The 13,972-nt window shown below is 47.0% G+C and overlaps 3 protein-coding genes and 1 non-coding gene across 5 annotated transcripts; 1 reads left to right on the forward strand and 3 right to left on the reverse strand.

Annotated features, from left to right (window-relative positions):
* The first annotated feature begins 4,427 nt into the window (after positions 1 to 4,427).
* Positions 4,428 to 7,391, forward strand: LOC117851047 (uncharacterized). 2 transcript variants are annotated; one of them, XM_034732948.2, is made up of 6 exons: positions 4,445 to 5,005; positions 5,691 to 5,768; positions 6,038 to 6,072; positions 6,149 to 6,204; positions 6,655 to 6,762; positions 6,952 to 7,391. In XM_034732948.2, the coding sequence occupies exons 1-6, from the start codon at positions 4,637 to 4,639 to the stop codon at positions 7,008 to 7,010; spliced, it is 705 nt and encodes a 234-aa protein (XP_034588839.1). In that variant the 5' UTR covers positions 4,445 to 4,636; the 3' UTR covers positions 7,011 to 7,391. The 2 variants fall into 2 exon arrangements, with proteins under 2 accessions (XP_034588841.1, XP_034588839.1); XM_034732950.2 differs by lacking the exon at positions 6,655 to 6,762 and having other exon boundaries at positions 4,428 to 5,005.
* Positions 7,392 to 7,891: 500 nt separating this feature from the next.
* TRNAD-GUC (transfer RNA aspartic acid (anticodon GUC)) lies at positions 7,892 to 7,963 on the reverse strand. The gene has a single exon. It is a non-coding gene; the product is annotated as a tRNA-Asp (tRNA).
* A 427-nt stretch (positions 7,964 to 8,390) lies between these two features.
* Positions 8,391 to 11,905, reverse strand: LOC117851038 (probable 1-acyl-sn-glycerol-3-phosphate acyltransferase 5). The gene is made up of 4 exons (XM_034732936.2): positions 11,711 to 11,905; positions 9,945 to 10,673; positions 9,450 to 9,580; positions 8,391 to 8,969 (listed from the first exon to the last, which is right to left on the reverse strand). The coding sequence occupies exons 2-4, from the start codon at positions 10,571 to 10,573 to the stop codon at positions 8,530 to 8,532; spliced, it is 1,200 nt and encodes a 399-aa protein (XP_034588827.1). The 5' UTR covers positions 10,574 to 10,673; positions 11,711 to 11,905; the 3' UTR covers positions 8,391 to 8,529.
* On the reverse strand, positions 11,186 to 13,320 carry LOC117849065 (peroxidase 40-like). The gene is made up of 4 exons (XM_034730668.2): positions 13,162 to 13,320; positions 12,891 to 13,061; positions 12,583 to 12,814; positions 11,186 to 11,208 (listed from the first exon to the last, which is right to left on the reverse strand). The coding sequence occupies exons 1-4, from the start codon at positions 13,318 to 13,320 to the stop codon at positions 11,186 to 11,188; spliced, it is 585 nt and encodes a 194-aa protein (XP_034586559.2).
* Positions 13,321 to 13,972: the final 652 nt, after the last annotated feature.

Below are 13,972 nucleotides of genomic sequence, written 5' to 3' on the forward strand. Positions count from 1 at the left end.
ATGATTTTTGGAGATCTCTAGGTGGTCCAATTTGAATTGTCATGTTTAATCAGGTATCTGTGTTTTGTTTCGGTCCGGCAGCATGTTATTCATTTAATCTTCATAAATCCATCGAAAACTCTTAGAATAGCTGTTGTTGATGTTTTATGTGGAGTTTTTGTAAAGTTTTGTGGAATTTCCGCATGTTTTTGTGGAGTATCCGGAGATTTTTAATTCCGCAGGTTTTTGCGGAGTATTCGGAGATTTTGTGGATTCTTCGAAATTTTCTTTTTTCTAGGAGACTTGCGGAAACTCCATAACTTTTTTTTCGGAAAACTCTGTAAAATTGTTTGGAATCTCCGTACCAATCGATTTTCTAGCCCACGTGTCCGTTTTCCATCGCTTGCATGCTTGCTGTCACCAGGCCGTTCGCCCCTCCTACAAAACCCTCGAGACTTCCCCCTCCGATTCTCTCTCTCCCTCACTCGTTCTTTTCCAAGAGCACCTGGCGTGCCGCCTCCTCTGCTCACCAGCGTCGTCGCCCAGAGCAGGAGCTGGCTGGCCAGGCCTTGGCCGAGCTAGGGACAAGCTCCTCCTCGTCCACGTCGACCTCCCTTTTTGCAAGAATCAGTGTTGTTGTTGTCAAGATTTGCGGATCAAGACTCTAGACTAGTAAATTTCTTTTATGCGCGTAAGGCTTCGGATGGTGGTGTGGGAGACACGGGGTTAGACTGGTTCGGGCAAAAGGAGGCCCTACGTCCAGTATCGAGGCTGCTCGTGTTACCCACGCGGGGTTCTGTAGTAGGGGTTACAGATGGGCGAGAGAGGGAACTGATCCCAGGTCTCTTGAGTATGCTAGTGCTCTAAGGGAGTGTGAGTGTGTACTGTTTGCTTGAGGAAAAGAGTCCGAGTCCCCCGTCTCAGGATCCCCGGTCCTTCTTTTATAGCACAAGAGGGAGCTCGGGGTTACAGTCGAGCCAGGCGTCAGGAGAAGAGGTAGAAAGGATAAGCCAAGTAGAAAATAATACAAGGGGAAGGTCCCAAGGCCGCCGCTCTTGCTCCGGCCTCCGGTCCCTGTCAACGCATCCGGCGAGGGAGGACGATTCCTTCCAGATCTTTTCGATGATCTCCCTGGTCACCGTCGCCGTCGAGCGTGATGATGAGCCTCAGCCTCGGCATCTGTGCCCACCGGGAAGGAGGTCCAATTCTGTTGCCCCGCCGATTACCGTAAGACCCGGATGTCGCATCCCTGAAACTGCCGCTGGGCGCACGGGGCGCGAGAGCAAGCGATGCGCCCTCCTGTGTCGTTCGGCGCAGCTCATGAGTACTCTGTGGCGAATCAGAAGGAGCCATGGCCACTGCAGCTCGCGCCGCACGGCCGCGCACCGGTATTCGGGACCGGTTACGTTGGGGATGCCGCACCCTTTTGGCTTGACAGGGCCGCGGCGCATTTATGGCGAGGTCGATAGGGGGACCCACGAGATCGTCATCCTGATCCTCCAGTCCGCGCCCGAGGCGAATATTCGTCTTGTGGACCCGAGCGAGTCTGACCCCCGCACCCAGGGTCGGGCGGGGCGGAGTTTCTTTGGTGGGGGTCGGGCGCTCCCGACCCCGGTCCCCTGGGTCGGGCGAGGCGGAGTTTAGTCTTCAAGGAGTTTAGTCTTCTAGGGGTCGGGAGCATCCGACCCCGGGACTCCGGGTCGGGCGAGGCGGATTTTAGTCTTCTAGGGGTCGGGAGCGTCCGACCCCGGGACCCCGGATCGGGCGAGGCGGAGTTTAGTCTTCTAGGGGTCGGGAGCGTCCGACCCCGGGACTCCGGGTCGGGCGAGACGGAACGTGGCCTCTCCCTTTCATGTTGGGCTGACGGCAATTTCGCTACCTTAGATGAGCCTGGGCCTTCATGACTGTTGATTTAAGCGGCATTAGGAGTCGTTAACATTTCCCCCCAACAAGTGTCGACCTCCCTTTTTGCAAGAACCAAGCTGCAGGATGTTGTTCTTCATTTTCTTGTGAAGCAAGTCTAAGTCCGATCTCCTCCATCACTGCTTTACTCCAACTTACGGTTCTCTGAATTATCCTTCCCTATACTTGGTGACTATGGTTTCCCCCTCCTCTCCTTCATTGGAAGCTCCTCCGTTAATCCCCATGGAAGCTTATCTCCATTGATGTTGCATGTCATCCAAACCTCTGTGCATGTTATTTCTATGACCTAACATTGAATCCCAATCACCTAAGGAAACTCTAGGATCAAATCCCACTGCAATCGGTCGCCGGAATCACTGGCAATGCCATTTTCGGGAACTTGACGAGTTATTTACGGTTCTGCCATTCTAAGTAAAACATGAATACATCATTGTTTTGTGTAGTACTAAAGCGTTCTAATTGATGTACTAGTACGATAAAAATAGTTTACTTTCTTTTCCATGCATCTCATACATCTTGCACCTTTCATACATTTTATTAATTATGCATCATTGCATTCGTGTAGAGATTGAAATACCAGAGCAAGAGGTGGGTGAGCCCAAGCCGGAGCCCATCACCGACATCGCTTCCTTTGAACCTCAAGGCAGGCACCTAAGCATCTCTTAACCCTATTTTGGATTTATATGTGTCTTGTATGCACATGAGTTAATATTATGTATATGTTTGCTTAGCTCCTACTTGATGCATTACCATCATAAATCCTTTTAGGTGAGTATACTTGTGTAGGTATCACGAATTAAATTTGCTTATCCATACTTAGCTTCGATAGAAGTCGAGAGGTGGCAAGGTCACCACCACTTGCGAGTTATAGGATGCTTTGCTTAATTAATACTTAAGTAGCTATGAATGAATTAAAATTGAGCGACTATGAATGATGAATCGACCTTGAGCAAGAATGGTAGGATCATGTTGAGATTGGAGCTCACTTGGCTTAGTCTTGCTTGATCTGGTTAAGGCTCGGTCGTTATCGCTTTGATACTTGAGCACTATTCCATACAAACCACATGCTTAATATGGGCATGGCAAGCCAAGTAGCATACGTCGCACCTTGCCTTGACCGGATTCGGTGCGGGATGAGATGAGGTGTGATCGACTGTGTCCGGTGCACCTATCCATTCCGATCGTTCGTTCATAGCCAGGTGTGGGTATGTGGGGGCATGAATCAACATTTATCCTTGGCTGGGGTTATAATCGTTGGTCTTGCGTCTCGTGTGGGAAAAGTTGTACACCCCTGCAGTGTTATGATCTATTGCAATAGCCGCGCTCCCGGTTAAAGAGCACGCTCTTGTACTTTGACTTTAACATAGAGTTATCGAATGGAGTTCATGGAAGATTGAGCTCATGTTCATGATTACCTTTACTTATTGCAATTACTTGATGCTTGACTGGGAGATCATAAAATGTCATGTGTTTTTCTTATTATAACTTCATCAAATTTAGATGCTTTTATGCAAATTGATACCTATGCCATTCCTTGCTAGTTAACCAAATGCATTCTCCTTAAGAGTCAGGCAAGTATATACCCATATTTTGGATAAGACCTGTTTTTTGTACTCACGGTGCCGCCGATAAGTTGTTGCAGGTGATCCGCAGCTGAATGTCATCCTTGGGTACTTCTTCCCCGCGGACAGGTCCGAGGAAGAAGTAGATGGCTATGGCTATGAGAAGGGCACTATTGGCATATAGTGTTAACCTTCTTATTTTGTGTTGTATGGTATGAGCGTGATGGATTAACTTTTCGCTGCAAAACTTTATGAATTTGTTATGTATGAGAAGTTGAACTTTTTATGTAATGTGATGGATTATGTATGGTTATGCTTATGTTGTAATGATGTTCAAATAGTTGTGCTTGTTAGGTGTGTTTAAATCCTGCCCATTGCTTTTGACATGTTTCAAGGACGACCGGAATTATTCTACTCATCAATGGTGATGACTTAATTAAGGGGGTGTTTGGATACGAGGTGCTAAAATTTAGCAGGGTCACATCGGATGTTTGCATACTAATTAGGAGTATTAAACATAATCTAATTACAAAACTAATTGCGCAGATGGAGTCTAATTTGCGAGATGAATCTATTAAGCTTAACAATAACTATTTGCTAATGATGGATTAATTAGCTTTAATAGATTCGTTTCGTGAATTAGACTCCATCTGTGCAATTAATTTTGTAATTAGCTCATATTTAGTCCTCCTAATTAGCATCCGAACATCCGATGTGACCCTGCTAAAGTTTAGCACCTCGTATCCAACACCCAAGTTTAATTTGGAGGTTCCTCACCATAAATGTTTGTTTTTTGCCTGGCGAAGAATAATTGAAATATTCTGAGACTTTAGAAAAATAAAGCTGATAAAGCAGTAATCTCTAGCAAACAGTCCCATCCACTTGGTTCAACCATCGGAGATATGGAATTGACAAGTTTGTATTTCCGGCTGTCCATCCAGTTGAACGTCGTGTCTGGAACGAAGACTGCGTGCTGCAGAGACTTCTCTTTCCGGTTGCTTCCAGTGTTCCAACTCCATCTCTGCCGCTGCAAACTCCTACTGCGTTTTGACCACAAAAATTTGGAAACATCAAACCCAACGGGGAAAATTCGAAAAAGATTGAATTTAGAAGAACAGTTGCGGAGCGATACTTCCTGAAGAAGAATCTTCCCCACGCGTCCCTTCGCCTCCATGGCCTCGCTCCAGCCTACTCTTCTCACTCCTCGCCCGCTCTGCTGCTGTTCGCACGCCTTGCTCTACCCAAGGTTCAGGAAATTGCCTCCGAGATTCTCAAATGGGGCCTATTCCACGGCGAGGCCGTTGGACCGGAGCGAGTTCTTGGGGAAAGGCGATAAGTTGGCTTGGAGAACGGCGGGGAGGCGGCGGCGTCGGCTTGGCGCCGCCGCAGCCGGGAGAGGCCCCTTCTTTGGCGGCGGCGGGAGGCGCATGGGCAAGGGCACGGGACGGGTCGTGGGGAACCTCGCCTTCGCCGCCGTCTTGACGTACCTCGCCGTGACCGGCCAGCTCCGGTGGGTTCTTGACGCAATCGTCTCCCTCTGGGTACGAGAATTCTCTCGCCGCTGCTGAAATTTGCGGCATCTTGTTAATTTTCTGTGTAGTTTGTTTCGGTGAGGACATTTGGATTTGTGGCACTAAGTTATATTAGACTTTTTTTTTTGGTAATAAGTTATATTAGACTTTATATTTCTTTTTCGATGCCTGGTGGTAGGAAACAAATGTCCATTGTTAGCTCAGCTAAAATTGATGCCTGGAATTGACCTCCAAGAATGCACTGCGATTTTGCGAGGCATGGTTTTCTAGTGTATGTTGTAATAGGTTCTTAGTTGACCTCAAATTTCCTATCAGTTTACCTTATCACCAAGTATTGTTGTTTAGTAGAGCTAAGGTGTGCTGCTATTGGCTTGCTAGTCCATAATTCTGCACTGTACCATTAGCTCATGGAAACCTTGATCAGTTAGACTCCATAGAACCTGGACGATCTGAAACCTTGATTTAGCTTTACTCTATCTATGGTGCTAGTAACTGGATAAGTTTAGGCTTGCGATTTGCATACCACAAAAAGGAATGACTCTTCTCAAATAACATCAGTAAGTTTATATGACTAAAATTTGGCTTTTAAATTTCACAAAAGTTCATTCATTCTTCAGTTTTTTTCGTTTATTTTATGATTTTAATTGCTTAAGTTGACAATAACTTTGGATGTTTACATCTCTTGTGACAACAGCTCCTCACAATACTGCTGCCTATTCTGGCTCTGGGTGCATTTTTCTTCTTTGCAGGACAAGACATACTCCAGGGCGATGTAAGTCTCCCCATAAATTTGGCATTCAGTGATTCCTTAATTCTAATGATCGACCTCTATCTACCTGTGGAAAAAGTTTCTGTATAACCCTCGCCACTTTTAAAACATTGTTTCTTAAAGTTCCTTAGGGAAAGGTTATCAGGTTGAATGGCAAGTAGCATTACTATTGTTATCTTTTATTCCTACCCAAAATTGGAAGAAACTCTGCTGTCTGTGTGCACCATTCTGTTAATGTTCCCACATTCATGTTCTGTTTCCTTTGTTGGCAGTGTCCGAACTGTGGAAAAAGCTTCCAGATACTGAAGTGAGAATAAACGAACTATATAAACTTCAAAGATATGTACTTTAGACGAACTCTGATTAGCTTAATTTCCTTATAGGTCTGCTTTGAAGGATGGACCACAACTGTGTCCTTATTGCACTCAGCCTTTCTCTGGTATGCATCTTTTGTTTCTCTTTCCTGCTTACTGATAAATGACTAGTCATACTCTTCCTCTCTCTTTTTTTATGTCATAGAAGAACTGCTTCTTCGATGCACATGTTTTTGCATAATCACATTAGTAATTCTGCTACTAAAAAAATCACGACGAACCTAAGGTACTGTAGACTGATATTACAACATAGTTATGCTGAACCTATGGTCGAAACTTTAATGGTCATCACTTATGTGTTATAAAGTTGCAATTGAAAACTTAGGTTTCAATACTTTATTTCAGTTAAAAAAACCACATTCTCTGGTGATGGCATGAATCACTGCTTTGCCAATTTATGCTATCTTAGCCAAATAAGAATGGAGAATTGTGTAATCGCCTTTGTTTAGCATCTTTATTACGCTTGTCTGTGTGGAACTTGAGTTGGAGCTAAGAGGTCAGTGTACATGATGCAGTTCAGGGCAACAAATTTGTTAGAGAATCTGCTAGATTTTCATCTGGAAGGGGTGCTACTGCTACAAATGGACAGGTGTTCAATGAGTTATTCAACCGTGGAATGAGAGGTCCCAAATGATTCTTTTTCCCTTCTTTTTTTTTCTTGAATTTGAGCCATCCAAAGTGACCAATGGCTGCCTATGCTTAATAAACACAAACCATATTGAATTTCTTCTAACTCAATTGTCAATGAGCTTTTTTGCAAGCAATCTGGCCACCTAATCATCAATAACCACACTTCGTGCTTCTGTATGTAGGGACGGCCCCTTCTGGAACAATTGTGGACATCGAGGCTGAAGTCAAGGATGTTGAATGATATCTCCGCAGATCCTACACAGCATCATCGCTTATCAGTATTGGCTCTTCTGCCTTTCAGTTGAATGCCAGTTTTGCCGCAGGCTATACTGAGTCCCTACCTGCAGCCTCATTCATATACGTTTGAAGCAAAGATTGGGTCCCCGATGTCAAAACTAAGAAGCAGCTGAAACTGGGTGGGCATCTTTTGGCAAATGTATATAGATTGACAATGGATATAGTAGCAGGATAGCGTGACAATGGTATGCTTAGTGTTTTGTGTGTATACATGATAAACTGTAACGGGAGTGCGATAGCTAGTAACAGATGAGTTGTCGTGTCGGTGAACTTGCTGTAGATTGCTTTTTTGGTCAAGAGTATTACAGCGCCAGACTTGGAATTATAGGCTCTACAGAAACGGCTTCCGTTTGAGGGAGATTCTTGCCATTCCTCCTTTTCAATTGATTGGTTTGTATTATACATGTAAAATAAGTTCTTAACATAACTCTCTGTACTTTTGAAACATTTGTTTCTTAAAGTTACTTAGGGATGAGGTCGGATGCTTGTTAGTATTAAAAACTACTGTTATCTTTTTTGTAAGAAAAAAATACGTTATTTTATACAAAAAATTGAAAGAAGAAACTCTGTTCTGTTCATGCTCAGTTTTCTTTTGCTGGCACTATCCGAACTGTGAAAAGGTCTTCCAGATACTGAAGTGAGCATAAACGAAATTATTATACTAGTATGAAATTTCTTGTATCACGGATCTGTACTTTTATTACCTTAATTGCTTTATAGGTCAGCTTTGAAAATGGAACAGGGGTACTGGGGTAGGAACACGTGAGGCAACTGGAAGCAGAGCGGCTAGGAACTTATGAGACAACGAGCTAAAACATAAAAAAGCGCCGTTGCCGGGGATCGAACCCGGGTCACCCGCGTGACAGGCGGGAATACTCACCACTATACTACAACGACGTCGATGCCTATTGTAATTTATAGATATTTAAAACGAAAAGCTCCTCCAAAGAAGGCGCCAAACAAACAACCCAACAAAGTTCCCTTCATCGGGGGCTTTTGCAAGTTGCGGATGTGATAAATGCGGCAAAACGTGATATAATCCCTTCCGAAGATGACGGATCCTATCCTGCTACAGCTTACAGGCCTACAGCATTTTCATTGTCATCGTTCAGGCATGCATAATTCTTGTGGCGCCCAGTTTTACCCCCATTCGAGCCATCAGAGTAAGTTGAAATGGCGAAGTACAAAATGAGCTCGAACAGAACCATCAGCCCCAAGCAGCAGACCACCCAGATACATCATATATGGCGCAACAATCACCACACCGCGACCTCAGCGATCGCAGATTGGCTGCAATGCAACAATAAAGCCTCAAGCAAGTCCAGGCAAAGAATACTCCCAAAAGCTTAACCAAAGTCAAAGTTCCTAGCAACAGATGCACATTGAACACATATGCACATACACTCCGGACGTGGTGGTTACAAGCTGTGTCATCCAGCTTTCAGTTACAACACAAGTTACAATCAAGCATACTTCGCACGGGAGCTCAACCCAGGGGAACCTATCAGCTGGGGCAGATGTATAGAGTAGCAGGTCACGATCGTAAGAAACGCACAGCTAAACGCTACGAAAACCTTGAACCACACGGATGAAAACAGGGTAAGGTACGTGAGGATGCCCGTAACGCTGACCACAGCTGTGAAATTCACAAGGCACTTGAGTGTCGACAGATCCCCTTCGGTCCCTTCATTTGGGAAGTGGCCTAGTGCCGAAAATTTGGACAGGAGCTCGTCCTTCAGCCGGAACCGCTCGACCAGCCAGCCAGCCACTTCGTCTTCTGATGTTGGTATGTCAGAGACTTGGATGCTGTTGATATGGATGTGGACTTCGGAAGGATCGGTGCCATAGACGTTGTCCAGAAAAGTTGGTAGACGATGTTTATATGCGATTGTGATATCATAAACTGCATCAGCCAAGTACAAGTCATGTAACCAAATGGGCAAATCATTGTAGCAAAATATTACGAACTATTTCACACTCAACCAGTTGAAAGTATATTGTTACTAAAACTTCCTGCAATTCACCCTCTCACTTGTGCATAACTTATTACCTTTGACAGTAAATCCTACTTGCAACATGGGCTCTTGGCTTCATGCACTGCAGTAAAATTTCCAGGATACTGCAAAACTGCTACAATATTTGGATTTTTGTTTCGCAACTACCATGAATAGAGTTTTTGAGCAAACCAGCCAGCTGGTCCAACTAAAAGTGAATTGAACTAGCCAGAAGAGTCCAACATAAGATGTTATAACTTCTAATGAATGAAGAGATGCTAACGTTCAGTCCAGGACACGGCTTGCCGAAATAGTTGTTTGCAAATGCTACAATAAAGATGCTACAATAAAGAAGTAAAATTTTCCAAAGGACAAGTGCGAGCAGTTACCAGCGTCTATGGAACTTCTCAGCTCTTGCAAACAGCAATTGAATCCCTTTGTCTTTGGAAGGAGTACATTTTTTAGAACAGGCAAACCATGCTCTACTGCATACTCTTGACTTTTAATACATTTCTTCTCACTGAGACATTAATATAATCACTAGTTAGCATCTGATAGATAAAAAAGGCAGGCACAAAGCAAAACAGATTCTCACAAAGGAAGGCATACAGTACAGCAGATTCTCACAGGTGCAGAATGTTGTTGTGCATGAGATGGGACAATTAGCATGTATCTAGAGTCTAGACAATGTACATGCATCTACTATACATAAAATCAATTTTAGAGAATCCATGCCTGGAGTCTAGGCTACCTGTGTTACGAGAAGGACTAATTCATAAAAGTGATGACTGGATATATCCTTCCAGAAGCCCAAAATATAGAAGCAATTGTGCCAGTTATTTAGGCAGAAATGTGGTAATAAACTGAATGGGAAGAGATCTTACGTATAATCAGTGCCTTCAGGAAAAACTGCCAGCCAAAGGGGATCCCTAGGGTTCTTAAATTCTGATAGCCTCCTTCGGATGATTGGCTCATCAATCTCCCACTTCCGATCTACCGGGATAAACTCAATAAGGTGAAATGACCAGTTAAAAACAGGCAACTTCATCAAGCTTTTCTTAAGCATATACTTGATACACTGCAAGCGGCCTTTCCTCAGTGCAAAATCCCACAAGTACATCCAGTCAACTTCAGTCCTGTGGTTAGCAAACAACAGCACACGCTCTTTTGGGGGCACGCTTTCACCAGAGAAAATAAACCTGGTCTTGTTAACCTTCTCAAACAAAAAAGGCCACATGGCTAACCACATACCAAACAGAAAACATGTTGACTTTCTGCTGTAATGCACACTGAACAACCGTACAAGGAAAGTAGTGATAGGGGACAGGTAAACCATCATCATGAATGCTGTTAATAGCATAATCACCAAACATAATACTCCACGGCATCGTCTTATTGGGGTCAGTGGACGGTGTCTTGGTCCATTCTTCAAGATGGCAGGACCAGGAGGATCAGTGCTCTGCTTTCCATTAACATGATGCCCTTGGGAACTAGTTGAACTTGGACACTCCATTTTGTATGGCTAGAATGAAAATCCTTAACCCTCCAAGAAATTCACATTCCCAGCACGAATGGAACCATTCAAGCTCCACATATGATGGGAGAAGTATGAACTGAACAAAGTCATTAGAGATTCGTTGTAAGTATGGCAGTATTAGGACAACTCAAAATAAATAAGCTCCATTGTGCTTGCTGATGCGAATCTATAACAGAAAATGGGAGAACTACGAAAAGCACATATATCACAATTAAAGTCTGAGCCTCTGAGACATGCATTATGCAAGAGCTGTTATTTAAAAGAAAAGCCATATTATGTCTGCCACCGTACCACTGTATCCTGAACCCTCAGTCCAAGACAACACCATCCGACGATTACTAAAATCAGATTAGATTATTCTTGACTAGTTCGCACTTTGGGGCTACGTGACTACGTCTCCACTTTATTTTTTCTTTAATGCACACTTGTCAGTGCCAACAATTAAAAAAAATGCCTCCATGTGTGAAGGCAAGCAGAATGAACCATCTAACAATTCCATTCAACTAGGAAATTTAGCAAATCTGGAAACACTACCAAAAGGTTGACGCACTCTACACTGTGTGCCACTGGAGCGAGTCCGAAGCACTTTCAGACTATCGCATTGAGCAAATCTGGAAAGGGACATTCATTCACACGATACTAACGCTTAACCAACAGGACCACAGCAGTTCACTATCAAGCTCCCCCACCTGAATCGACAGCGTAAAACCGCCTGTTTCCAGCAAGCAAAAGCAAGGCGGCCAACCGATCGTTGGGCGAGAGCTCAACTCCAGCCACACGTCAATCAACTCCAGCACCCCCGAACAGAAACCTCCCCCCAACGGCCACCTGAACCGCCACGCCGCACGCCTGCGCTTCCCATTTCATCACCCCCGCGGTGGCACGGCGCTACGGCACACTAAACAGAGCAGTGATACTAAATGCCAGCGCGCCCCGGGGAACCGGAGCGCGCGCACCTCGAACCGCGCCATCAGATCTCGACGGCGGCGGCGGCACCCCAAGCAGCTAAACGAAACCGCATCCGCACGCAAAGCTGGAGGGCCAGGCCAGGCCGCCGTCCGGGGACCCGAACAGTGGAGAGATGAGGAGGGGTGGGAACGGGGCGGGATTTACCGGGGACAGGACCGCCGGCTGCTGCCGCGGGCGGCGGGGCGGGGGCGAGCCGCTGGCTGGAGATTCCGATGGGAATGGGGAGGAGGGGGTGTGGGGTTTTGCGGTGCGGTGTCTGGGGCTCTCCCCTCTCGTCTGGTCGGTGGAGGCCAGGGGAAAGCGAGAGGAGGGGAGGGAGTGGCCTGGGCATCCCATTTCCCACTGCAGAGAGAGAGGGAGGGAGGGTTTAACCGTTTAACCGCGGATGGATGGGCGTGGCGCGGCCGCGTGGGTGAGCCGCAAAACAGCAACACAGCAACAGAGGCGTGGCACCTGGCACGGCGCACCTTTGTGGAACTTTTGTGGTTTTTCATAGGTGGCGTTTGGGAAGTGGGAAATGGGATTAGTGGGATAGATAAATGGATGGAATAGGAAAATGTGTATAACTTTTTTTTAAGACAATCTAGAGCTCTTTTACGGTACACAATACTACCTTATATTACCGTTTGAAAAGTACTCGTAGGTAAGGATCCGACGGTTAAGATTAATTATATACTATTAAACCTTAAGCTGTAGTATATGTAGTATGCATGAGTAGTATGGGCAGTATAGTGGTATGATTGGAAATATGTAAAATGGCACTGGACGGGCGGCGGCGGCCACTCCCCCGGCCCTGCGTGTCTTGTAATCCCGTGCCTGGACGCGAGCACAAACTGATCCTGCTCGTCGATGGCGGTGGAGACCGGCCAGAGGAACCAAGGTCGACAATGCCAGGTCGACCGCGCCTAGCGAGCATGGACTCCGCAAAGTCCCGGAAGAAGACAGGGCGTCGAATGCGTAGACGGCCACAAGGCTGGCGACTCCGTCGTCGTCCTCTACCCCGGGCACGGCTGTACCTGACGGCGACGTTAGCGCCTGGTTGGACGGTTGTGCACCATCCATGCCTTGCTGATGGTGCGCGCGCCTGAGGTCGATCATGTCCTTGGTGGAGAGGCCAACGTTCCTGAACTTCTGCACGAGGGTAGCAACGCTGGACGTCAGCGTCGGGAGGTTGACGTTGGCGCCCTGAAGGCTTGTCGTGCGGACGTCCTTCTGGCCGGCCTCTACCTCCCAGCTCGGCCCGCCCGACTGAATGCACCGACGATCATGATCATCTAGATGCTTATGGATGATAATTGCATGCATGTATGTATGTGATTATTACCACCACGACGGAGTCACGGGCAGCGATGGCGAGGAGCTCGGCGCAGGAGATTGTCTCCGGGCACTCTCGCTCCAACTCAGCCTTTATAGCATCGATGACCTCGAAGCTCCTGAGCGAGTTGGCATTGGGCACGCCCGTCTTCTCGCCGACGAAGAAGGGCGATATGTCGTGCTAATTACAAGTTCACCCATACAAAAAGAGCATATACTCTGTACTACCACCTGTGCGTAAAATTCCTCGCAATCTAATCCCTACGGGAGCGGTGAGTTACTATCGGGAAATGGCACAGCAGATGCAGAGCGGCCGTTATATCTGCTGGAGCCGCCGCTCGCGCTGGTCGCAGGAGTTGCTCCCCTCGCACGCGCTGGTCCCCGGACGCGCCGCTCGCGTCTCGCGCGGGCACGGGGAGGCGCAGCTCACCTCGACGCATGGGCTACCCGCCTACCGTCCACACTGCTCGCGCTGGCCCCCGGAGGCTGGAGCCGCTGCTGACATCGCACTCGCGGATAGCCGACCGCCGGAGCTGCCGTTCGTGTTGCCCCTGTTGACCCGACACGCCGTCGCCCCGCTTCGTGGCCGGAGCCACGGCAGGAGCGAAGCCGCAGCCGCCACCGCGCATGGTGGCTGGAGCCTCGCCTGGCCTCGCATGCGCGGGGGGCGCCGGAGCTGACCTCGCCTCGCCTCGCACGCACGGGGGCCGCTGGAAACCGCACGCCCGGAGTCGCTGGAGCCGCGCTCGCCTCGCGCGCGTTGGGCCGCCGGAGCTGACGCTCCTCCCACGCGGAGCTGGATTGCTGGAAGCTGCTGGGTGCCTAGGTGTGGATAACAGGACCTTCGTGTAGTTTTATTTTTTTATAAACATGTGGGCCCCACGTAATAACCAAACCCAAACGGCATACCCAAACATGGTAATGGGATAAAACTTTATATCCCAACCCAAACCCAACCAACTATATCCCAACTCATTTTCCTATCCTTAACCCAAGGTCTATCCAAACGCAACCTAGGGTTTTTAGTCCCTAGGACACCACCAAAATACTCCCTCCATTCCAAATTATAAGTCATTCCAAGAATCTTGGAGA

Source organism: Setaria viridis, chromosome 3 (genome assembly GCF_005286985.2).
Source record: "Setaria viridis chromosome 3, Setaria_viridis_v4.0, whole genome shotgun sequence".
In the NCBI taxonomy this organism is placed as follows: domain Eukaryota; kingdom Viridiplantae; phylum Streptophyta; class Magnoliopsida; order Poales; family Poaceae; genus Setaria; species Setaria viridis.